Source organism: Triturus cristatus, chromosome 10 (genome assembly GCF_964204655.1).
Source record: "Triturus cristatus chromosome 10, aTriCri1.1, whole genome shotgun sequence".
NCBI lineage: Eukaryota > Metazoa > Chordata > Amphibia > Caudata > Salamandridae > Triturus > Triturus cristatus.
The window spans coordinates 215,930,483-215,956,737 of record NC_140593.1 but is presented as its reverse complement, the minus strand read 5'-3'; the positions used below and the strand labels follow the sequence as shown (position 1 = coordinate 215,956,737).

The 26,255-nt window shown below is 42.1% G+C and overlaps 1 protein-coding gene across 4 annotated transcripts in view; it reads left to right on the top strand.

The window, feature by feature from the left end:
- MALRD1 (MAM and LDL receptor class A domain containing 1) overlaps positions 1 to 26,255 on the top strand; it is a 2,533,556-nt gene that overhangs the window by 314,093 nt on the left and 2,193,208 nt on the right. For all 4 annotated transcript variants that reach the window (XM_085630825.1, XM_085630827.1, XM_085630826.1 and 1 more), the window contains exon 5: positions 9,410 to 9,506. In XM_085630825.1, the coding sequence (XP_085486951.1) occupies positions 9,410 to 9,506 (97 nt within the window). The remainder of the gene's footprint in view (positions 1 to 9,409; positions 9,507 to 26,255) is intronic.

Here is a 26,255-nt window from a genome sequence, read left to right as displayed (position 1 = left end):
CCTTGTATATAGCAGGAGGTACAACTTGATCAAACATACCCAAATAATTTCCCATATCCTCTCTGCCCATACTCACTCCACTACAGAGCACCTAAACAGTGTAGTGTGCTGCTTCCTTCTCATGAGTCTTGTCAGTCTCTGTCAAGCGCAGTATGCTTAGCTATCTGGGGAATATCAGTTTATAAAATTCAGCCAAGAGCAGCAAAATAAATGGTTGCACGAGCTCTCTGTAAGTATCCAGTTGGGATGTTAGTGCTCGGGACAAGTATTCCATTCCCAGTACACAGCATATCCTATGGAGCCATGCTGTGTGTGTCAGAGGGTTTTCGGTTCCTTAATAGGCATGTACTGCTTGGAGAGCTACTCCCAATGCTAGGCCATTGATTAATCCCTGCACGATTTAAGTGGCAAGGTCATGGGGTTTGGGAGCCCCAAGACAATGTATGCTGTTAAACATGGTAATTGCATGTTGATGAATGTATCAATGCTGGCCAGAACCACATCCCTGTATTGCGTGAGCTTTGGGCAGTCTCAGAGAAGAAGAAGCAATGTCCCGGGAGCCCAGCAGCTCCGCCTGCAGTCTGCACTGCGGCCGTGGTTGCCTCTCTGCAGTCGAACAGGAGTTAGGTACCAATAAGTTGCAATTATAACAGTGGTGTCTATGCTTGTGACGTTACCAGCAGTATGCCTCATCCTGTAGTAGATCTCTTCCTATTTCTTGTGTGTCAAGGTACTTCCTATTTCCAATTCCCATTGTTTCTGCCCTATTGTGTTCTCCTTAGTGGGGGGACTGAAGTTTGAGAGCGTAGAGTTCAGTCAAGATGCATCAGTCATTATCTTTGGACAACTGACCCTTCTCAAATGGGGGTGAGCGGTCAGTGTTTGCCCGTATCCATATCCGGATGAGTAGCCCAATGTCTCAGTTGCACGTAACAGAGCTGCTCCGTTTCTCTGAGCACATAATCATTCTTGAACTGTGTTAGACCTGGCATCCTTAGTGTGGTCTTCTCCTAGACCTTTTGCCTTTTGCCTCTCATTGTTGCTGATTTGTTTTGTTGGCCTTAGGACTCTGAGCCTTTTACCACTGCTAACCGGTTCTAAACTGAATGTGCTTCTCCCCTAAACATGATGACATTGGTGTATATCTGATTGGCATATTTGTTGTAAAGTAAGAATACCATATACCCGGGGCCTTTACTTCAATTGTTACTAGTGGGCTGCAGAACTCATTTTGCCACCCACAGAACTAGCATTTTAAACAGATCTTAGGCCTGCCTGTGCAGTGCCTGTTAGTGCAGTTTACTGCCACTGCTAAGCCTTAAACTCCCTTTTTATTACAATTAAGTCACCCCTAAAGTAGGTCCTAAGTAACCCTAAGGGAAGGGTGCAATGTAAGTAAAAGGTAGGGCATGCACCTTTATGTTTTGCATTCCCTAGTGGCGACAAATAGCCAATTTCATTTTTTGATACTGTGAGGCCTACCCTCTCATACACCAACATTGGGAATACATTAATACATTTTTAAGCTGTAATTCCTGATCAGAGAGGAGTAGTTTTTTCATGTTTCATATGTTTGTAATGGTAATGCTAAATCCTCCTTATTGGTGAAGTTGGACTTAACATTACTGTTTTAGAAATGCCACTTTTAGACAGTTGACAATTCTCTATACTTACTGATCTTTGTGCCTGACAGTCTCCAATACACGTCGGGATTGGGTGACAGCTACACTTTGTGCATTTCCTCCAGACAGCCACAAACACAGGAAATTGAGGGTCATCTGCATTCTGGGCACTCATCTGCATTCTGATGGGTCTTCCTGGGCATGGAGGAATGAGAGGGGCTGAAGCGTACACCTCAATAAGTGGTGCCCTCTCCATCCAAAAAGTACTGATATACCTCCCCACACCTCCCCCCCCCCACAGGTAACCTGGAAGACCTGACTGGGTTGAAAGTGATCCTTGTGCATTTCAGAGAGTTGCTTTGGCGTCAACCCCTACATCAAGCATACTTCTGGGTATAAGTACTGGGTCTCTGACCCTCTGAAATCAGGCACTTCGGGATCTTGAACTGAACCACTTCTAAAAGGACTGCTGTGCTGCTTAAAGGACTCAACTTGACTGCTTTTCTTGAGAGTATGCTTTTCTACTTGTTGACATGCTGCCTGCTGCTCCCTGACTCTGCTGAAGGACAGCTGGACTCTGGCTTTTCTCCAAGTGATCTCCTCTTTTTTTTTTTAAGTCTCAGGGACGCAAAAGACGTCCTGCAATTCTGCTGGTGCCTGCTGGAATCTGCCTTCTCTGAGTCCTACCCTTGCCTGAAGTGCCCTCTCTAAGTTCTGGGCCTAAGAAGTGGGTTCTGCAACTTTTTCTCTAAAAAACCAATGCATCGTCACCACTAAGCTGATCGGAACAGATTCATCACCCTTTTACGCAGAGGCTATTCAACGACAGCGGTTTCACATTCTGCATGGCCTGATGACTACACTATGACCTGCTCAATGCTGACACATTGACTTCACCTAAGTGAAGATCGACAACGACGCAGCGACCTGACTGCATGGATAACATTGACGCATTGTGTCCTCAGCGTCAACGCTTTGCTCCATCCTAGGTAATTTTTCAGCAAGCCATGGGTGGTTCATGTAGCCAGCCTGAACTTTGGATTTGCACAGGTCCTCAGTACCCTTTTGACCGCTAGTGACTTCTAAGCGCTGTTTTCACATTTAATCTTCAAAAATTAATATCTCGACTTCTATTGATTGGATTTGTGTTGTTTCGGTCTCATTTTTCTCAGATAAATATTCTCAATTTTTACAAACCTGTGTGGAGTCTTTTTGTGGTGTATTCATTGTGTCACTGTGTGCATCTGTTGCACATATACTTTACACATTGCCTCTTTAGACAAGCCTGACTGCTCTGTGCCAAGCAACCAGAGGGTGAGCACAGGTTATCTTTTAGTGTGTATTTAGCTTATTCTGACTAGAGTGCTGGTTCCTGCGTGACCTGGATGCATACCTCAGCCAACCAGGAATTCCTAGCAAGCTGTTTGAAAAGGAGGAATCCTTCAGCATTAAACGTATGGCCCACTGAATGGCAGCAGGCTGTTTGCCAGGCCGTGAAAGTGGTGGGGTGGAGCCTGTGATAAACTCTGTATTACCCAGCATAGGTGTCAGCTGTGATGAGAAGGAGGTCAGACAGTGTTGGGTAGCTACCCAGTCCCAGACTCGGAGTGTGGCTTGAGCCATTGGGAAGGAGTACAAACCTCAGCCCCTCTGTTGCCTGTGCAGGAAAGGGACCTTCCATAGATGTTCTCCTGCTATTGCCTTGTCCATGAAACAATGCTTTTTCCAACTCCCTGTGGTTCAATTCCACTAGAAAGCGTAATTGTGCCACTTGGTAATAGCGCTGGAGGCTGGGAACTTCCAGGCCTCCATATTAGGTCAGACATCAATCCTATTTGCAGCACATACAGGACCTCCAGCCATCCCAGACAAAGTGGTTGCTGTGTTTCTGCAAGGTTTGTAGCACCCCCACTGGGGGGTGTTAGAGGCAAGGCTTGAAAAAAAAAGAGCCCATGGTAACATGGTATTTTCAGCGCTGCCACCCACCCCAGCTAAGATATACTGTAGAGTTTCCATTGGGTAAGGTCTGTGCAGAAGTGTCCGCCCAACCAAATGGGTACTGGGTAGCCAGATGGGTCTGTACAGCTTTTGGAGTCAAGAGGTTGAGAGCTATTGATTTCTTGAAGTTAATGTGAAAGTCCCCAGCTTCTCCCAATCTTCTCATCTCCTCTATAAAGACCAGTAAGGCCTTGAGCGGATCTTGAAGCACCACCATCACGTAATCTACTTAGAGGCTGATGGTGTGCTCTTCACCCACAAACAGCACCCTAATAATGTGTTGATTGTGCCGCACCCTTTGTGCCAGTGGTTCCATATAGAGAGCGAATAAGAAATGGTGGCCTATAGAATTAGGCTTCACTCCTATAACCCAGCAAGCAGTGAAATATCTTGGCCTTAAAATAGATCAGTCTCAGTCCGTGAAAGACGAAGCCATTGCCACCAGTGGCAGGTGTTTTAATATGATGTCCATGTTAAAGAAGTCTTTCGCACATCTCACTCTTTCTGTTTCTGTTAGGCCTTGATTATCAGTAAATTGGATTATGGCAATGCATTCCCTGCATCAGCAGATGAGTCCTTAATGTCTAAACTGCAAGTGGTACAAAACACAGCCGCACAACTTGTAGGTAATCTTCCTTCCTGCTCCTCAGCGGAACCATCACTGCAAACCTTGCATTGGCTACCCATTAAGAAAAAGTCAATCTTTAAAATACATTTCCTTACATGTAAATCACGGGAAAAGGACCTAGTTTGCTACGGTAAAAACTAAATTACTACTGTCCAGATAGGGACTTGCGCTCTAAGGACAAAGCTCTGCTTATCGTTCCTAGTGTCTGAATGATATAGAGGCAGGTCTTTCTTTAGCCTGGCCCAATACTATTGGAATGCTGTGCCCTACCATGCTTGCATCTGCCTTGATTACATCAAATCCAGAAAATTGCTTAAAACAAACTTATTTTAACCTTCTGTGTTAGGCTTTTGCCTGTGTTTATCAATAATGCCGAGATGCCTCTTCAGAGGTGATTCACAGGATATAGTAAGCTGTACTAACATAACAGAACAAGAGGGGCGATAGTGGACATCCCTACCTCGTTCCTCTGCTGACAGGGAAGGGGGCAGAGGCTATTCTATTAAGGCACACTGCCAGCTGTGGGGCGCCATAATTACTAAAGATCCTGGCATTGAATCTGTTTCCAATGCCAAAATGTGTAAGCGTCGCTTCTAGTTAAGGGTCCCAACCTCACGGCTATGATGCTAGTGAACAGTTTCACATCCATATTTATAAGAGAAATGGGCTGACAAGAACTGCTTGCCTCCTATCTTTCCCTGGTTTGGGTATCAAGATAATGCCAGCCTCGAACATGGGGGGGCGGAAGGGTGCCAGTAACAGCTGAGGAGTTAAAGAGCCTATTAAAGAAGATGAGGGGCGAGTACCTGGCAAAATGTTTCTTTAAGAGCGGATGAAACCCTTCTGGGCCCAGGGACTTCAGAAGGTTCTTGTGAACAATCCCCGTCATCAACTCTTTAATGCATATGGGTTGATCTAGTGTCTCAGCCTGCCGGGGTGTATGTGCACTGCGAAGATAGTCACTTAATCCCGCAAATTGCAAGTCTTGTGCCGTGTATTGGGATGAATAGTAATCACAGAAGGCGGCCGCTATAAGTGCATCCCTGTGATTTCAGTACCATAAGTCTGCAGAATTGTCCCCACTCTCTCTGCCAGTCTCTTAGTCCTCAATCTGTTGGCCAGTATCCCCCTCTATATAGAAGGTGTGCTGTAGGTGGAGCACAGCATAGTCTGCCCTGTCTAGAACTTAGCTGTCAAACTGCGCATGCACTGGTTCTAATTGCCTCTAGATCCGGGGGAGGGGGGACTTTACTTACTGATGACCTCTTACTTTCCCTGCAGTCTAGTCTTTTCTCTTTTCATATTCTATTGTCAGGAGTAGAAGTAGCAATGTGCTCTCCATGCACCACAGCCTTCACTTACTCCCATAAGGTAGCAATTGAGGTACCAGCGTGATCGTTTATAGCTTAAAAAACCTTTCTCACCTTGGTGATGCGTTTGATTGTTGTGGATGTTGTAGTAATCTCTCCCTCAGCCACGTTTGGGGGGGAGGCCCACCTTTGGGGGGGCCAGGTGGAGAGTAAGTGTTATGGTGGCATTGTCAGAGAGATTCCAGGTCTCGATCTCCACTGCTGCAATCTGGTCTTGTATACCCTTTGTACCCTGGAATTATTCAAGGCAGGCATAAGTTCTATGTGCATGCAAGTAAAAGGGCCCCAGTCTGCCCATAGTGCTGCCCGACCTTTCTTTGTCACTGTTCATCACCAGATTGAGATCCCCATCAAGTAACAACATCTGATCAGGGGACGTCGGCACTTGGCCCAGTGAGGAACTGCTCCTAATTATCATTAGAATTAGATATGGAAGCAAGTGTGCAGGAGCGGTCCCCCAAGTGTGCCTCACTCGCTGAGAGGTAGCTCTTCAGGTCCACAATCTTACAGCTCACCGTGCCCCTAAAGGAACATACAAACAGGATGGCAACCCCCTCACTCTTTGTAGTGAGGAGATATAGTGTCTTGGGAAGTGTTGTGACTTCATTCAGTGCCAATCACGGGCTGACAAGGGCGTCTCCTGTAAGAGGCAGATATCTCCCCCGAGTGTTCCAGATAAAATAAGTGTGCCCTGCGCTTAACAGGGCTGTTAATTCCTTTCACGTTTAACATGACAAACTCCTATTCCGGGAGTACATAAAGGTGGGGTGTTGGGTGCGTAAACATAAGGGTGCGGGAGTGATATGATCTGGGTGCTGATGATTAGTCAACGTTTGCCATCTGCATACAAAGGAGTTATCTAGTTCAGGCCTATATGTAAAGGAATGGAGTGAGTAGCCCTCCCACAAGAACCCCAACAAACCCCAACTTATAATAAAACCAAATTATTAACATAGGTATTGATTTGTACCAGTACACATCAGCAGATTCCCATGAGGGCAACTGGGTGAATGTCCTTATAGCCTCATCATGAGGCAAAGTCGCATGCCCCCCTGCCAACCACGCCCCAAGATCCAATTGGATTTGCTTAGAGGAAGCCAAGTTGACCCGGATCCCGGAGAGTCAAGTGGAGTTGTGCTGCTCTGGGTCACCTCCTAGACTGTCAAGAACTGCCTGCTGCTCCATGGCCATGGTTGCAGTATCTGGTCCAAGGTTCCCCACAGGGTCCGGTACCTTACTTCACTGGTTATGTCACCTCACTCTGCCGTTTCGGGATTGACACTTCCTTTCCGGATGTGGCAGGCTTCAGGCAAAGAAGCAATTTGATGGATCTTTTCATCCAAGCGGAAACTGAGGTGGAACATGAGGACCCAGTTGTAGGAGATTTGCTTGTTCTGGAGGAAGATGATAATGGGTTGAAAGTCCCTGTGCTTTTGTGAAGCCACAACTGCCAAGTCCTGATACGTCAATGTGTGGCCTTGAAACTGCACAGAGTGAGCGTCCCATGCTATGCATAGTATGCATTCCTTTAGTTGGAAGTCATGGACATAGACAAAAATGTCCAGCAGGCAGGCCCCATTCATAAATTGGAGGCTGACTCCATTAAGTCTGTCAACTGCAACTCCTATACTACCTGGGTGCCCAGTATCTGCAGGAAGAGGGCCTTCACATAGGCCACAATGTCTGATCCTTAGAGTGTTGATCCTGTGGGAACGATTTTCAAGAACTTCAGATTGCTACTGGACAGCAGCCTGGTGCTCTCGCAGGCAGAGCACCACTTGCTACGGGTGTTCCATCTCCTCATCTCGACCAGTCTCATGCTTCTCCAGGTTGGACACCCTATCACCCACATATGCACAATTGCGTCTGACCTCTTTGAGGTCCTAGCCCAAGTCTCTCTGCACTGCTTGGATCTCTTCACACAGGGATGTGAAGAGCACTTCCATAAGTGATCTTGTTGTGGGGGGCTTCTTTTTTTCCCCCTTCAGGGAGTATGGCTAGCTTTGGTTGCTGTGCATGCTCTTATGCCGAGGCACCAGCTAACCGAGTGAGCATGACTTTGAGTGAGCGCTCCTTTTTCCTCCTTGCTGAGGCCATGGCGTCTTTCATCTATGGGGTGTGTAATGCCCTCCGTCTTCTGTCTTCACTGGCTGGGGCCCTCGGGATCTAGCACTGCGAGTCACTCGGTCTCTGCAGCCCTGTGCCGCATCGTCCTGCAGAGTAGCACAGTTCTGGCAGTCAGGCCTGTGTGTGGATGGCAGGCTTGGACACGATAGGCCGCTGCTTTACAGATGAGGGATGATTGCCTCCCCTCTGACCTATGTACGGTGAAGTGCCCCTGAGCCCTGTGCCACGCTTGGGACTCACGGGCTGCATGACCTGGCAGTGTTGCGCAATATCATTCCAGAGTTCGTCTGTCGGCTGCTGGTCGGCCCATTTGTGGCAGTGAAGCCTTACAAAGAATCCTCCCCAGGGCTGAGCTGGTCTGGTGTCGCCTGACATTTTAACAATTGCTGTTTACGATTGTCTAAAATATGTTACCCTGCATACCTTTTAAGAGACTATATTCAAAGGTAATTTATGAAAACATATTTTATAGCAAGTAAAGTAGCACATTTACTTTTCTTGCCCCAAAGGTTTGCAATTTTTCTGAATCCTGTTTTTTGCTAGCTTTCGGGCTATACGGAGTTTACCAAGTGCTTCCCCCTTAAGTTATGTGATGTACCTTGGAACTCCCTGTTTGGCCTATTTAACTTCCATATAAGCCATTGTAAATGGTGTCTAAAAGCCATGAGGGGATACAGTGTATATTTACACCACCCAAATGTATGACAAAATATATTACCTGTCAGGAGCACCTTAGTGCTCTGACTAGGCTGCAGTTTAAATGCACTGTAGTGCTTCTTGGTGCTATTGGCACCCCAGAAATTCAACAGCTTATAACTCTGACTCTGCTATTTGGATTTTGGTTGTTCTGATGTCATTTTGTTTACTAAAATGAACTCTATTTTTCTAAATTGGTTTTGGATTTTTCTTGTGTTTTCACGTTATTATTGTTTGAGTGCTGCATATTTACTTAACACTTCCAAGTTAATCCCGACTGCTTTTGTGACAGGTTTCCATAGGGTTAAGCATTGCTTTATTTAGTGACTTTTGTGGGTGGTTTACCCTAAGAAGGATTGTGTTTATTATTTCAATCGGCGTCCACCCCTCTAAACTGATTTCAACTCTCAGCTTCTAAACATAAATTGGCAGGTACACGCCAGTTGGCAAACATGGGCATGGAATATCATACTGTAAGAATTTGTCTTACAGTATGACATTCCAAGCCCATGTCTGCCAACTGGCTTGTGCCTGCCAACTAATGTTTAGAAGTTGAGAGTGATGCACAGTATTCAGTCCCTCCTCAGTTGCAGAACCGCATAGCATTAGAGGACTATCTATTAAGATAGTGAATGCAGAAAGAAACAACTTAAGGATAAGACTAGCATTTTGTTGATCTTTACTAATTCACTAGCAAAGAGACTAGTTAAGTTACGCAGACCAATTTCTGTGCATCACTTCTCTGAGGTGCTAGTCAGAATTGAGATGGTGGGAAGGCAGAGGGGTGTACTTATTACATGAGACCTTGAACCTGCTCCTTTACATAATTAAAATGGTTGGTGAAGTAAATTTATAAAAGCTCAGAAACCCAGCAAATTCTTTTAGATATGGTATTATTGGTCTGTTTTTTAAACATTCTAGCACTGGATAATATACTTCATAATAAAGTGAATTTTCCTTTCAACTAGATTTTCATCCAAGGAAGATTATTTAATACGAGTGGACCAAATGAATCCATTGCCATCGACGATATATCTTTCAGTGAGGGGTGCATACCTACATATGGTGAGAACCTGATTTTGATATACATTGTCCCTTTTTGCTGAATGGACTCCACTGGTGTGTTGCTGAGACTATGCAAAGGAAGATTCTCAAATGTTTTTTAAAAAGTACACTCTCCTGTTCTTCCTGTGTTGCTATAGCTGTGCTTTGCTGTTGGCCAAAGCAAAGAGGCCTACATTCCTATTAATACATAGATAAATAAAGATTATTTTCTTTTCAAATATGGAGGCATACACACTCTGGGTATGTGAAAGAGTTTAGAACACTGGCCGGGCTTTAGGTGATATTGTGCATGAAATCATACCCACCAAAGGGCCCTTCTGTTGGCTCCATTAGCTCTTCCATAGAGACACAATATGAGTAACGAAAAGATGGAAGTGGGCGGATTCACGTACACTATAGATAATCATTTAAATCTGTATTTCAATTCATACGATCTATGCAATCAAGATAAGGAAAAAGGGTACATACAAGTAGAAAATGATCGTATGATTTTGAGCACAAAACTGTTGGGCTACAAATTGTTTGAGCCAGAATATCGACTGACAAAATACCATGAGGAGAAGTATATATAGGTAAGCATAGATTTGCTATTCTTAACTCCAGATACATGTACCTTGAGTGTAAATTTATATTTATTTTGTCAAGGTAAGTAAATGTGAACTTACGTACAGCAGACCTTTATTTACTTTATATAGTTGCTATGGTGGGGGGGTCGATATTCTCAATGCAATATTTTTAGAGCACAATATTTCCTACTTGATATTTCAGTATATTGTACTACAAAAATTACTATACTGAAAACATATTTAGTGAAAATGTCATCACATTTAGATCTGCATTTAGATCTGCATGTTCTACCTTAGAAATTGAATAAAGTTATTATGGTGTTTTCAATGTAGCCCATACATAGTGAATGAAGAGCAAGCTATGAAACTGATTAGTCACAGATCCTTAGTTACATGTTTGGAGTGGTCAAAATTCCATGCCTAAAATTGTGGATTGTATTCTACCAAATTTTGAAAGTAATCAACTTCTACCAGAAAAAAAATGATATTGATAGTTGAGGGAGGTGCCACACAGAATTCTCTTGATTCACTTTCTTCAATCTGAAAGAAACATGTGAGACATGGTAGCTAATCGGATTTGAAATGCTGTCAATCAGGGCAAATTGGGATGCAGTGAGGACCTCAGAGAGACACTGAAGTGAAAGAAACCATGTGCCTGCCAGTTTCATAGTCCAAAAGAGTTCAAACCGCAGTAATTTGTTGGGGGTAATTTTGTGAATTTTGTTTGTAATTCTGCCCAAGGTTCCTGTTACATTCAAAGAATATGAAAAGATAAAAGATGAAAAGGTACAGGAAATGTTCTAATGTGCATTTTCAAAAAAACACAAAATAAGTTTTAAATAGAAAACAAAGGGCGGACAAAGTTGAATTTACAGAACAATCACATTACAACCTCCATGGTGATACAACAGCCAAGAGACAGTGTCACTCTGTGTGTGGATTATGCATACAAAACCACTCTCATTAACAGTTCCGGATGAGCCCATCTAGAAACAACTGTTGCTGACAAGGAGCGACCCCAATGAAGAAACATGCTAGCTGGTGTGGTTGAGGTCCTGTGTGCTTTTTATTAGTGCAATCAGATTTATATTCTTCTGTGAGTTGGCATACAGGACCTTTTAATACTGAAGGTTAGAGAGGATGGTTGAGATGCAGTGACCAAGTGTATGGAAGGCATAAACAGGAATAAAGAATAGAGGCCAGTGTATCCTTTCCTACGAGATTATTAAATTAATTTCAGAGGTATTATTTTGGGACCTTCATTTCATGTGAAATAGCACCCTTCGCCAAAGTGTTTATCAAATCAGCATTGTATTTTCCCTCTGAAAAATTCTTAAAGGCCTTTTAGCTAGTCATCGGTTGGCATTCCATTTCTTTGTCCCACAAAAAAAGGGGGGAGCTAGAGAGAGAAATACACCAAGGATTGCCTCCACTCAAAACCATCAATTACAACACAAGCCTTAGTGCAACAAACACGCTCAATTCTTCATCAAGGGGATCCCTCATTCATCCATTCAAGGAGCGATCTGTTCTAGAATCCATCTGGAGACAACCCCTATGTGTGTTCTGTATTTAGAACAAACCCAATGCTCAGGAATCACCAGATCAATCCACCATAAGACTGTGTGAAATTATAATTCAAAATATAAGAAGTGCCTTATGTAAGCAAGAAACCAGTAGCAGTTTCTCATTAATTTGCTCACTTTGGCAGCTTTTCTATAAAGGCAGATGAGCAAACACGTAGTCAGAGTCAGGGAAATGCTGTCTGTGTGTGTTTCTATATATCCCTACCGGGTATTTCACACATCTCAAAACCTCCCTAGGCTCTCATACAGGGAGGAGAGGATTCTTCATTATAAAAAAAATTAAAAATGGAGTTGTGTGAGGCATTTAGCACCCATCTTTAATTTTAATGCTTACACTATTGGTTAAAAACAGACCACCATGTTTAGACAATTTTGATAGGAACGTCTGACATGTTTCATTGCCATCCCAAACTTACAAGGCATAAGGACCAATTTTCACTCGTATATACAACAGAACTGTATACCAAAATAAAAAAAAAGGTAGACAGATAACGTAAACAAATACTTATGGGTCAAATCCCTAAGAATATCATCCATACCCTTTATTGAAATTGATAGGAGGATAGTTACCATATGACCACCGTACCAGGAGGCCATAAGTGGAAACTGTAGGGAGACGCAGTCAGTCACCTATAAAGAAACAATATACAGCTTTTCATATTGTATACGTTTCACAGTTTTAAACAGGACCACATATTTTTTTCTTTCAACCCAACCAAAATTACTTATGCACATCTGCAATCAGGAGCATCTCAACCTATCCCGTCCCGGGACCACTTCATATGGATCCTCATAGGGATACACTGCTTATCAAAAAGCCATATTGTCCCCTTAAAGACAAATTTCACTACCATTCTCGGCATCAGGGTTCCTCTCCCGCATTTATCACCAATCCCACAACTGTTAACTGACCAAAGCACGCCATCTCATAGCTCAATAAGCAACAAAGGCCTCCTGTAAAAGCTCTCAAGGCTTCTGTGAAATGTGCCGCAGCAACAAATGATGAACAGAATGCTGAATGGATCAAACATTCACCCCCAGTCAAGAGATCTGGGTTAAATCCATCCTTCTTTTTCTCGCTATGCCACACCAGTTTGGACCCAGTAATACGCAAATCAGTCATGATCCTGCTCCTCATGGAAACAGTCAAGCCCAAACTGCCAAGAAGGGTCATCCCTGTACCAGAAACAAGCATCCTGGGACCGGTTTCAGGGGTAACACCCCTCATCAGACAGGCCAGCTTGAATCCAGTGCTACAGCGAGAAAGGGACTCACAACTGGGCATACCCATCCCACGTAGAACAAAAAAATGCTGTGGCAACAAAAGATGGACTGAATGATGAATGAATCAAACATTTACCCCCAGTCAAGAGATCTGAGTTAAATCCATCATTTGTTTTCTCACTATGCCACCCTAGTTTGGAGGCAACCCCATACAAATCAGTCATGATCCTGCTCCTCATAGAAACAGTCCAGCCTGAACTGCCAAGCCAGGTCCTCTCTGGACCAGAAAGAAGCATTCCTGGGACCAGTTTCAGGGTAACACACCTCATAAGCCAGGCTAGCTTGAATCCAGTGGCACAGCGTGCAAGGGACCCTTGTCCATCATTTGTTTTTTTTGCATTTGTCACCCCGAGTGGGACGGGTATGCCCAGGCGATGGTCCCGTGCTCTCTATATCACTGGAGTCCAGCTAGCCTGGCTGAAATGGGGTGATACCCCAAAACCGGTCTCTAGGGTGCTTGTTTCTGGCCCATGGAGGACCTGGCCTGGACGTTTGGGCTGGACTGTTCCCATGGGGACCGGAGTCAAAACTGATCTGCATATGTCTGGGTTTAAACTGGAATGGCATGGGGAGCAAAAAATGAAGGATGTTTGCCCCGATCCCTGTACTGAGGTGAATTTTTGACATTGTTCAACATTCTGTCCATTATTTGTTCTTTTTGCATTAGGCAACCTCTATACTAATTACTGATCTATCCCTGGAGGGCCACTTATTCTCATGAGCGCATCTAAAAGATGCTTGAAATCTTAATCAACAGTACCTGCTGGTATGAAGTGTAATATTGTCACACAGGAAGAGTAAGTGGGTGGGGCACTCCAGTTGCACTACCCAAAATGAGGGTCTTAATCAAGGAGTACATATTGTGGTGGTGGAGCAAATAACTAGTCACAGAGTTTATGCCATTCAACCACATCACTAAATTCCCCCTGGTCTGTCTGCTCAGAAAAAGTCCAGCGTGTTTCTTTCCTAAACAGTGTCTCTTCTGCTCCCACACATCCTTGCTCCATTTTTTCAAGGACTGTCCAATTAAAATTTTGTGCTGCATTTCCTATTTCCTGGAAATGTTTAACTAGGCGAGTCATGAGCTTTCCTGCCCTGAATGTGCTGATGTGCTCCTGGATTCCAACTTTCACCTTATGAGTGGTTAGTCCAATATAATCCATGCCACATCCACAGGTTAGTCCATGAACAGCATGACTGGAGTTGCTTACATGAGGCACGTCCTGTAAATTGCATTATAATTTCACACAGTCCCATGGTGAATTGAGATGGTGATTTCTGGGCACTGGACTTATTTTAAATGCAAACCACACATAGGGGTTGTCTCTATATGGATACTAGAACAGATCCCCCCATGAATGGATGATTGGGGGATCCCCCAGATGAAGAATTGAACTTGTCTGTTGTACCAAGGGCTTGAAATTGAACATTTTCTTTGTCCCTAGGGAAACATTTGTAAACTTTCAAATCAGATGTTGCTGTCATTTAAAAAAGGTACATGTTAGAGGCCTTTGGACATGTCTGGGTCGAATAAAAAGGGGTGTGTCATTGCGTTGTTTAGTTTTGTTAACATTTCGGAAATCACAAGAAATTACACAAAAGCTTGCCAGTTGTATGGAATCTGGCTCCCTTGTGCCATACTTGAAGTTCTCTAAGAAGGGCTTACCTATGGTACAACAAGCAAGTCATGACACTGATATGAGACTAGCTTTAGCATAAAATGTCTCTTGGCAAGACATTTTCTGCTTGAGACAGTCTCCTTCTAGGAATTATACGAATGTTATGAGCATAACTACAGTTTTGGATGGCATACACATAACTTACTTTTTTATCAGCATCCTTTAAAAGAGGAAGGCACTGTTTTTTTAGCAAGCCAGACATTGTAAATAACGTGAGGTTCAACACATTATTTTTGGTTTAGTAGAGATTGACCCCTTCAATGGATTTATGCCAAAATGTATGCTTAAGTGCGTCTAGATTTTGGCATGCAGCTAGATCTGTAGGAGAATGTCTTAGTTTTAGGTGCTGCAATTGCAGATCCCTAAGAGGATGTAGATTCTATTTTCCTTCTTAACATGAAGGTTTCTCCTTTTAAACATAAAGGTGACTTGGTAATTAATTCTAGGCTGAACAATGTTTATTCTTCTTGAAGTGGTAGTTCACTTATGGACGACTGCCCTCCTTGTTTGGGGAACATTTCTTTCCAGGGGATTGTGGTCATGGCACCAAGCTTTGTCCATAATATGGAGGACCTTTGCTCCCACTCCACCTCTCCTATGCATACATATTAGCTCTCCTCAACTTATAATATGTGTCCCTGTCTGACATATTCAGAGCGAATAAATGTTTATCCATCAGCAGCTATTGACAGCAGATATCTTCTTGGTGCTTGCCTGATGATCTACTCATTTTAAACATATATGCCAATAGACAAGTAGACACAGTGGTGAAAGTCATAATTCAAAAAGAATGAAAAACGTGGAGATGTTTGACAACACATTTGAGTCTTTTTGAATTTTTAGGACAATGCTGGCCATGCTGAACATAAAAGTGGTTATTTCAGTCTTACTAGTGGGCTAGTTATACTGTGCCTATTGGTAGTATGTTGTGGGCATTTTAGACACACGTGTCCTTCCTTACATAGTAGTTGCTCTCCTTCAAGTACCCTGGAATATTGGTGGTCATACTGCTTATGTCGTGGTTATGCCTGGATTCTGACAGCTGTTCCTATCATGGGGGCTTACTTGACAAATACTCTCTCATGATGACTATTCTTGGAATGTCATTGAGGAACTTGCCCATGTGAACCAGAATTTGTCCCTGAAGCATCATAGTAAACATGGGGCAGTTTATACAAAAAAGAGAAGTTAGCAATTGATTAACCATGCTACAGGTGCCACCTTAATGCCAGGAAGGATCAACACATGCTAAAGAAGTCAGGGACACTGTGCTATGGATGAGCACCATTATGTTATAACCAGCAACCAATCAAATGCTTTGATGCCATTTATTATACTGCAGTAGTGGCCGAGAGAAACCAGAAGCCCACAAAAAGAATAGATCAATCACAAATGAAATACTGATATTCACACTCACACACTAATTACATAGGAAGACACACACACATAAATGCTCCTATACTCATACATTTAATTCACTAACACACAATATCTTAAATTCCTGTACTCCATGTTTTGTGCAATTTCTCTAAAGTTCACAGTAATAAATTAAACAATTTCACCCATCCTTAATTTAGATTTTGGGGAGCACGAGGCATCACCTGGCTCCACTGCAAGAAACCTTTGACTGCTGGCCCATCAACAACACGTCAGTCTGTCAAAGTTTGTCCGAAGGCACTCTAGGTGTAATATTTGACATATTTTTGTTATTCAGGACCATCATGAAAAGCATGTATGTTAAAAAAAATATGCCACTAATTTACCCTACGTAACCATGTAAAGGTCTAATAATCTAAGAGTTTAGAAGATCACACCTTATTGAAATGTATATTCACGAACTCACTCCTCTGTCTCAGGTTACAATCCATCATAATCAACAAATAAATCCGCCTACCCCCGGCATCCCACTTCTGCCCCACCTCAGGTCTTCGTATTGTCATTTCATTTTACTAACCTGTGCCGATTTCTACAATATCCTTGTATTAATGAAGCCAAAGCAAAACTCTGTTGTCATCCACTCATCTCATATTTAGCTTCCACTCCCATAAGTATCTCTTTTTGCAGAGGATTAATTTTAAAATATGGGCAGGCAAGGAATTCAGAGTGTGTGTTGCCGTGGAGGGCTTTCTGCAGTTGTCTTTGATGGTAAAAAGAGAGGAGCAGGAGGCGAGGGCCATAGGATCTGAAAAAGCTGAAAAAGCCATTAGGTGAGTGGCCATTGGCGAGCATTTGGAGGCCAGCGGAAGCAGGACAAGAGGTGAGGCGGCAAAATACAAAGTATCAGTACAATACTGCTAGCAGTGCAATAGTGTTGCAGCAAAAGTAGTAAGGAAATAAGTGTTTATGCGCTGCTTCTGAGCAGATAATTACTTCCAATTTAACAAATACGGAGCAGAATTATCAAAAATGAGGAAGCAGCTAAAATTTGCCGCTGCAGCTGCCAAAATGGATGCTGCAATAACGGTTAAGGCTAAAAAACACCTTGCTCAAAGCAAATTAAACCGACCATCAAGTAAAACAGGCAACAAAATGCTTCAAGGGGAAATGAGTTCATGCCCTGAAAGCTCGGAGACAGATCTCTCAGAACCGCAACATGATTTGGGTTTGGGGGACATTAATGAGGCAAGCATGAATGAGGGCTCAGATCTGGAAACAAAAAAGCAGGAGCTAAAAAACTCTGTAGACTTTCCACTTTTTGTCAAAAAGAATCTTCTACCTCTTAATGCTAAAGAACTTGTGAAGTCAAGTCAAGCCCTGCCAGGGGAGTCCGCATTCGAGCATGCGGGCAATGAAACACTATCTCCTAATATATTTTTTTCACCATTGATGTGCATATCACCTTTGCCGTCCTCGCCTTCCCCTTCAGGTGTCTGCCAACAGTTTAGAAGCGGGAGAAATAACGATTGAAGGAGCTGACCCCCTCCCCCTCAAATTAGCTTAACGGCTCAAGCAGCTCAGTTCCCACATGTCTCCACTAGTGAAGAGCTAGTAAAGAATCAGCTTGTGGGAAATATCCGGTTCCAGGAAACTCCACTAGTTTTCGATCAAGACAAGCCTTAAGAGAAGGATAACCTAGAATCACTTGAGCTGGCAGCGCAAAAAAAAAAAACGGGGGAAGGTACCAACACATGAAGTCTCTGAGCTCGGAATATCAAATGAAATGGCTACAACGCATCAGTTTGATATTAAAACTATGCTGAATTTAATCCTAGAAGAGATCGGAGATATGAAGAAATCTCAAAAAGTCGAGACAGCAGCACTTCATCTTCGTTTGGTAAAAATAGAAGAGGCAGTTGCGAGTTTCCCTACTAGAATTCTAGAAGCTGAATCGAGGATATCACAACTAGAGGACCAAATGCACGTAATGCTCTAGCAAGCAAGCTCGGCAGCACAGGATAAAAAAATTATGGAGAACAAAATTGAAGAACTTGAAAATCATTCACGCCGATCAAATCTGCGGATCGTCGGGGGTCCCGGAGGGGTGCGAAGGGTCAGACGCACATCAATGGGTGAAGACATGTATAAAGCAAAAAGTGATCCCTGAGTTCTCAGGAGACCTCACACTGACCAGGGCTCATCGCGTTCCAGCCCACCTTCCACCCAACATGAAGTTCCCCCGAAAAATATTAATTAATTTTGCGGACTATAGGATTAAGGAGAACATTTTGACCAAGACAATTCAGCAGAGACAATTTGATATAAATGATGGGACCAAATGTAGAATCTTTGTGGACATGTCTCTAGCGGCGGCACAAAGGCGCAAGGAATTTTTAAAGCTCTTATATTTGTTTAAAGCCCAAGGGGCGCAAGTCTCAATTGCGCAGCAGTCTAAACTAAAAGTTCTTGTACAGGGGAAGTTCCACATGTTCACACGAATTGAAGAAGACCAGGAATTACTTAAAGTAATCTCAGTTGTAAAGTAATTTTGTATTTGCTTTCTAATCTCCTTTTGCTTTATTGGTTATTGGATTATTTGATTCTGCTCAGGGTTAGCTTTATTTGAGGGGGGGCAGGCCACCTATGGTGCAATAACAGGGCACCAGTAAGTTCAGAAAGGGGGGGTGAAATGTGGTTTGCGGGTGAGGCCGCATTTCTAGTGGTGGGGGGCCAGGGGCAAGGCCAAGGGGTGGGAACCCATCGGGTGTTGGGGAGGAGGCTGGTGGAAGTAAGTGAAAAAAAGACAAGTTGCAAACAGGATAGAAAAGTACAGAATAGAAAGAGCATGGTTAAAATGTGCCATTTAATACGGGCAAGATGAATACAAGTAGCAGATGTCACATTATATCTTTAAACGTTAATGGGATATTGAATAACCGAAAATACGGAGGGTTAATTAGGTGGTTGGTTACATTAAAACCTCAAATTCTTTTTATGCAAGAAACACACTTGAAAACTAATTCACTGAAGCTTTTTTTTCCGGGAATGTTTCCTAGAGTCTTTTTTGCTTCAGCTGGGGTTGCGATTAGAGGAGTAGCAATCTATTTTTCAAGAGAGATTGAATGGGAATTTTTACAAGAAAAACGAGATCCCCAGGGTAGATGGATGTGGATCTAGGTCAAAGTTAATGGGAATACCCTAAATTTCATCAATTACTATGGACCAATCATGGATGATATATCTTCACTATTAACAATACATATGCTTTTAATTGGAGAGTCTGGTCAAATTGTTCTAGGTGGAGATTTTAATTTTATACAAGATTTAAGAGCAGACACCTTGAAAAGAAACAAAAAACAGCTGAAGCCCAAGACAAAAAAGGTTTTTGTTGATCTAGTACAGGATTTCTAGCTAATTGATGCTTGGCGCAGGATGAATCAGGATGCTCGTGAATTTACCTGCTATTCGCTGCAATTTCACTCTGCTTCACGCATAGATTTCTTTCTTTTATCACGATCTCTGATACTCACTGAAGCTGAAATTGGGGCAAATGCCTTTTCAGATCATTCATATGTCCAAATTGATTTAGAAGTTGGATCCGGGGGAGACGAAGGTCCAGGTGGCAGATGGACCGCCTCCTTCTCCATGATCCTCTTTGGATTAATAGCTTTAAAGTCTGGATTTCAGAGTTTTTCAATATAAATGAAGAGACTGCTGAACTGTTTTCGGTTTGGGGTAGTTTTAAAGCCACAGTCCGGGGTCAAATGATTGTAGCATCTACTGGTAAGGCGAGAAAACGTTTAGATAAAATTGCAGAATTACAGTGATCTCTTCAAAATGTCTCTAGATTTCGTGACTCTTTGACACGCGGTCAGTGGGAAGAAGCAAAGAAGATGGTGAGGGATTACTTTATCCTTGAGGAAATTAATAGTTCTCAGACCTACTTACAAAAAGTTTATGAAGAAAGACAAATGGCGGGGAAAATGTTAGCCTGGGCAACAAAAGCATGTCATGAATCAGTCTGTATTTTAGAGATAATTGATCTTAAATCCAACGCAATTGTAAGTGATAGAGCACAAATAGCATCGGTCTTTGTGGAACACTATCAGCAACTATACACTACAAATTATAGTATTAGGCCGGAAGCGATTCAGGAATATTTTGCAGAAGTAGAACTTCCTCAAATGTCTTCTAATACAGGTGCCCAGCTACAAAACAAAATAGCAACATCTGAGATTTTGGTAGCAGTTAAGTCTATGGCCGGGGCAAAAGCCTGTGGGGAAGACGGATTGCCCATCGAATTTTTATAAAACTTTCTCTAAAGAGCTGACGCCATTCCTTAAGAAATTATTTAATTATATAAAAACTGGAGGGGCTGTTCCAGCAGAATTTAAGAGGGCGATTATAGTTAGTTTTACGAAAAACTGGTAAGAGCCCCAACAACGTGAATTCATATCGACCTATCAGTCTCTTAAATACCGACTACAAGATCTTGATGAAGATCTCGGCGCAGCGGTTTGCCCCGGTGGCGCAGGAAGTAATTCACCCAGACCAAACGAGTTTTGTCGTAGGACGCACTATGTCATCTAATACTGAGTATTTGGTTCAAGGACTAGATTATTTTAATGTTAACAAGACACCTGCCTGCATCATGATGGTAGATGTAGAAAAAGCTTTTTATTTAGTCAACTAGGAAGCTTTATTTTTCCGGGCTAAAAAGTTTCCGTTTTCCGTTCCAAGTACTCTCTATGCTACATACTATTTATATTGGCGCTCAGGCGCAGTTAATAATCAATGGCAATCAAATAGGATCAGTGGATATACATCGAGGGACCAGGCAAGGTTGCCCCTTATCACCTTTATTGTTCACTTTTTTTATAGAACCCCTAGGGAGTAAAATAAGGGGAAATAGGAATATTCAAGCTCCGATTTCAGGTATTGCATAACTGAAGCTATTTGCCGTTGACGCTATATTCTATCTATGCCCGGAAAAGCCGAATATAGATCAGGTTATGTGCGAATTTAGACAATTTGAATTAATCAGAGGAAACAAAATTAACCCAATAAAAACAGAGATCATAACATTAAATACTGATACCGAGTTCTTGCCATATAATTTAAAACAGCAGGCTCTTAAAACTGACCCTATACGTTATCTTGGGATCTATATTACAGGGCAATATAGTCAGCTCTTTAAACTTAATTTTGAGGCTACTAGCATTAAAATACAGGGGATATTGGAAAAATGGACAAGTCTTCCATTATCTATAATAGGTCGAGTGTCGCTAATTAAGATGTCCGTTCTGCCCTTACTAATTTTTCTCTTTTCGAACATCAATATTAAGATTAACGTTAGTTATTTTAAAGAGCTTGGGCCCGATTCACAGAACTAACTTAAGACAAAATCCTAAACTTACTACCATTTTGGTATTCACAGAAGGCACTTACTCATTTTGGTATTCACAGAAGGCACTTACTCATTTCGGTATTCACAGAAGTTAGGAGTCCTAACTTTAGGACTCCTAAATGCCTTCTGTGAATACCGAAAGTCTTAAAATTAGGATTTTTGTCAGTTTAGTAAGTGTATAGTTAGGACTCCTAACTTTAGGACTCCTAAATGCCTTCTGTGAATACCGAAATTCTTAAAATTTGGATTTTTCTCAATTTAGTAGTCCTAAATTTAGGACTCCTAACTTTAGGACTCCTAAATGCCTTCTGTGACTACCGAAAGCCTTAAAATTAGGATTTTTCTCAGTTTAGTAGTAGTATAGTTAGGACTCCAAACTTTAGGACTCCTAAATGCCTTCTGTGAATACCGAAAGTCTTAAAATTAGGATTTTTCTCAATTTAGTAGTCCTAAGTCTAAATTTAGGACTACTAAATTGAGAAAAATCCTAATTTTAAGAATTTCGGTATTCACAGAAGGCATTTAGGAGTCCTAAAGTTAGGAGTCCTAACTATACTACTACTAAACTGCGAAAAATCCTAATTTTAAGACTTTCGGTATTCACAGAAGGCATTTAGGAGTCCTAAAGTTAGGACTCCTAACTTCTGTGAATACCGAAATGAGTAAGTGCCTTCTGTGAATACCAAAATGAGTAAGTGCCTTCTGTGAATACCAAAATGGTAGTAAGTTTAGTATTTTGTCTTAAGTTAGTTCTGTGAATCGGGCCCATAGACTCTATAATAAGATCTTTTATTTGAAATAAAAAGATTCCCAGAGTTAAACTTCAGGTTTTACAAGTAGATGTCAACACATATTTGGACGTATTACGAGTCAGCTTTTTTGGATTATGTAGCTTGTATTCTGTCGAATGCAATTTTTTATAAATAAAATGATTCAAGAAGCAGGAACTCAAATTCCAACTTTTCTTAAAAGTTCAAAACTTCCTAAAAAACCCAGGTACAAAACGCTTTTGGATCTTTCAAATAGATTACAGTTTTTTTTAAACAGAATGGGTTTTCAGGGTTTTTTACTTTAAAATTAAACGAATGTAGAGATTTGGGTCTTTATATCCATACCTCTCATTTTAGAACCTGGCAGGATTCTGGTCTGGGTGCAGTTAATCAGTTTGTTATACAGGGGAGAATTATTACTTGGAAAGAAGTTCAGATCAGGTGTTATGATCGGAACAAGCCTTTATTTTTTGAAAATTTACAAATAATTCATTTTTTAAATAAATATAAGCTCATTTTAAGCTCCTCCCCTTCGAAGGCAGCTATTGCCTTGTATGTAGTCAGCATGGGAGGGTTTAGAAACTGGTATCGTTTGTTACAAGCCCAAAACAACTCTTCTTTTGTGCAGTAGTTTCTGGAGAAAGTTGCCTCAGAAACTTCATCTACTTTTTCCAGTCAAGAATGGCAAATTATATCAGTTACTGGAAACAAGTCCCTCACAGCGGCTAACTTTAGGAGAATGACTTTTCTTTCACATTGGATGGCCTATTGCACCCCAAAGGCCCTAAATAGAATCTACCCTGAGGTTGAAAATAGATTTTTCGTTGTCTCACTCCAACTGAAGGGGGATGGCGACATACTTTTTTTACTTATCCAAAACAGGAGCTGTTTTGGGAAAAAATCTTCGGACATTTTAGTCAAGCAATTCAGAAACCTTATGTCCCAACAGCAGAAGCCACCCTTTTTGGCATAACATGGCGGGAGGTTACGTTATTTAAATCAGAGGGATATTTTCTAGCTATTTCAATGTTGGTAGCTCGTTCATTAATTCTAAAAAATTGGAGATCACTTGAAGCACCTCTGTACGAGAAATGGTTTAAAAAAATGAAGCGTACCCAAAAAACTTTGAAGAGGCTTATGCTAAACGAGTAGGGGCAATTAAAAAAACATTCCTGCACTTGGAAGTATTTTTTAGATTCCGAAATTTGAGTTCTGTTTATTACAGTATGATGAAAGTAAATGTCTATGGTTAAGTGTTTACATTATAGTTTATAAAATTTCATGTAACTCTATAAAGCCAAATAATGAGATATACTTCGTGATTACATCCAAGGAATTTTAAATCATCAATTGGCATTTATTTAATTTGTTTTGTACTATGCAATTTTATGTATTGTCTTTCCTGTAGCTCTGCTCAATAAACAAAAAAACAAACAAAAAAAAAGTATCTCTTTTTGCAGAGGATTAATTTTAAAATATGGGCAGGCAAGGAATTCAGGGCTTAAGGGTATATGTATGAAGCCCATTTCCCGTTCACAAATGGGCTGATTCTCAGAATCGGCCCGTTTGCCAACGTGAAAAAGCCTTTTGGGATGTATCATCCCAAAAGGCCCTCGCACTATAGGGAATCGCAAAATTTGCAATTTGAGAATCGCTATTTGAGAACCGCAAAACGATATATATCAATTCCCATTCATTCCTATGGGTCTCAGGGGGAATATGTATCAAAGGATACATTTGCGATTCTCAAATAGCGATTTTTAGAGAATTGCTATTTGAGAATCGCAAAACGATATGTACATATAATATAGCAATTTTTTTGCGATTCCCTCGCATTCCTTAATTGCGACTTGCAAATTGCGAGTCGCAATTAACAAATGGCTTCCCATTCATTCCTATGGGCCAAGAGACCCACAGGAATGAATGGGAATTGCAATCACAATTTCAAGGGACCAAGGGTTCCAAAAGGACACTCTGTTGCAGCCCTGAAATGTGCACGTGTGCACATGTGGCGCACATACATGCCCTAAAGGCATATATGTGCGCCACATGGCACCTTGAAAAAAGGAAAAACGTGTTTTTTAAAGGAAATTGCAAATTACCACCAACTTGAGGATGGTGGTAATTTGCGATTCCTTAAAGTGGTATCGCAATTTGGAGTGCCTACTAGCATAGCATTTAGGGAATCGCAAATTGCGATTCTCTAAATGCTTGCGCAAAATAAAGAATCGCAATTTTTGTGATTCCTTATTTTGCGTTCGGGTTTAAACTTACCTACTTAGCACAAAGCTAAATTGCAAATTTCAGCGTTTGCGAACACAATTTACCTTGATACATAAGGGCCCTTTTTCTTTACATCTCGTTTTGCGATACTCAAATAGCGATTCTCTAATAATCGCTATTTGAGAATCGCAAACACATCCTTTGATACATTTGCCCCTTGGTGTAGTAACATTGGATTTGCAAAAAGTGGCTGCAAATTTAGCACCAAATTTTTGTGAATCCAAGTTGACCTACGTACTACTAGGGCAGGTTGCAAAATCCCCATTTGGAGAGGGCCAAAATCCAAACTACTTCAGGAAAACGAATAAGGTTTGTCCAAATATTTACCCTATCTCCCTATTACAGAGAAAGGATTTATTTATGATCAGTAGTATATTACTCAGACTCACGGGGGTGAGAATCCTGCTCAAACGCTCTGCCCGATTGTTGTATGCCGGGTCTGGCATGATCCCCAAGGCAAATATGTGGCACTTTCTGGATCCTGGGAGGGAGCGACCGTCAATGTCTGCTTGGTGTATGTCCCACTGCACTTACCTATGGGTACCCTCTTACTGGTGAGCGACCTCTTGTTGGAAATGCTGTACGGAATTCTGGTGATGGGTGGAGATATTATTGCTGTGGTGGAGCCATGGCTCGATAGAGTGTCTGGCTCGGTCCTCCCAGAGGAGTGGGGACCACTGGGACAGTTTGTGGAGACTTTGTGGTTGGTATAACTCTGGTAGCTCCATCACCCTCTAGTAAGACAACTTACCTACTATTTGGTGCCGCAAGGCAGCTTCTCCCACCTAGACCATCTGTATACATAACAGTTAAATGCTGTTAGATTCAAAGCATGAGCTGCATTATGTGCGGGGTGTATGGTATCACTCCCCGGTGGGAGTAACATTGGAAGGGCCCAAATGGGAATTTGTCCTGCCCCCGAGGATTTTTCCTTGGTTTTTGAAAGACTGCAGTCTCAGGGACACAATTGAGGAGCAAACCAATCTTTAATTCAATGAGAAAAAAGGGACAGTGGATTAGAGTGGTGTATTGCAGGAGGTGTTCAAGGTGGTCCTGAGGGGACAGGCTCAGGCACTCTTTGGGGGGATAAAGAAGACCATCGCCTCAAATGCACAGAGGCGGAGTCAGAGGTTTTGGCCATCAAAGTGAACCTAGAGAATGGGGAGTCTGAGGATCTTCACCATACATTGCACTGTCAGCAATGGGAACTGGTGGAACATAGTGCAGGTAGACATGCGCTTGCAACCCAGAGGCGGCTATACAACATGAAAGGTTAAGCAAATAGATTGCTGGCTTGGCTTGATAGATGAGACAAGGAGAGGTCCTGTGTCTTGGAAGTGAAGGACGAGTTTGGAGTGACTCATACGTCAAACTGCTCAATAGCCAATGCCTTCACCACTTATTACAAAATGGTGTGTGAGTCTACAATGACTAGAATGACGGAAGACTGTATTGATTTTACCATGGAAGATAGGGAGGAAGACTATTGATTTTTTACGAGACTTCCCCCCGATTGAGCTTACCACGGAAGAGAGAGAGGCACTGGATACCGACCTGACTGAGGACAAACTCGCTGCGGTATTGAAGGATTTACAATCTGGGAAGGCCTCAGGGCCTAATGGCCTGATGGTGGAATTATTTAAGGGGATAGTGGGTAAGGTGGCCCCACACATGCTGCCAATATTTCTTGAAACGCGAGATAGGGGCCGCTGCCGCTGGATTAAAGGGTAGCCACAGTGGTGGTGACTCATAAGAAAGGCAAGCTGCCTACAGAATGTGGTTCCTATAGTCCCATAT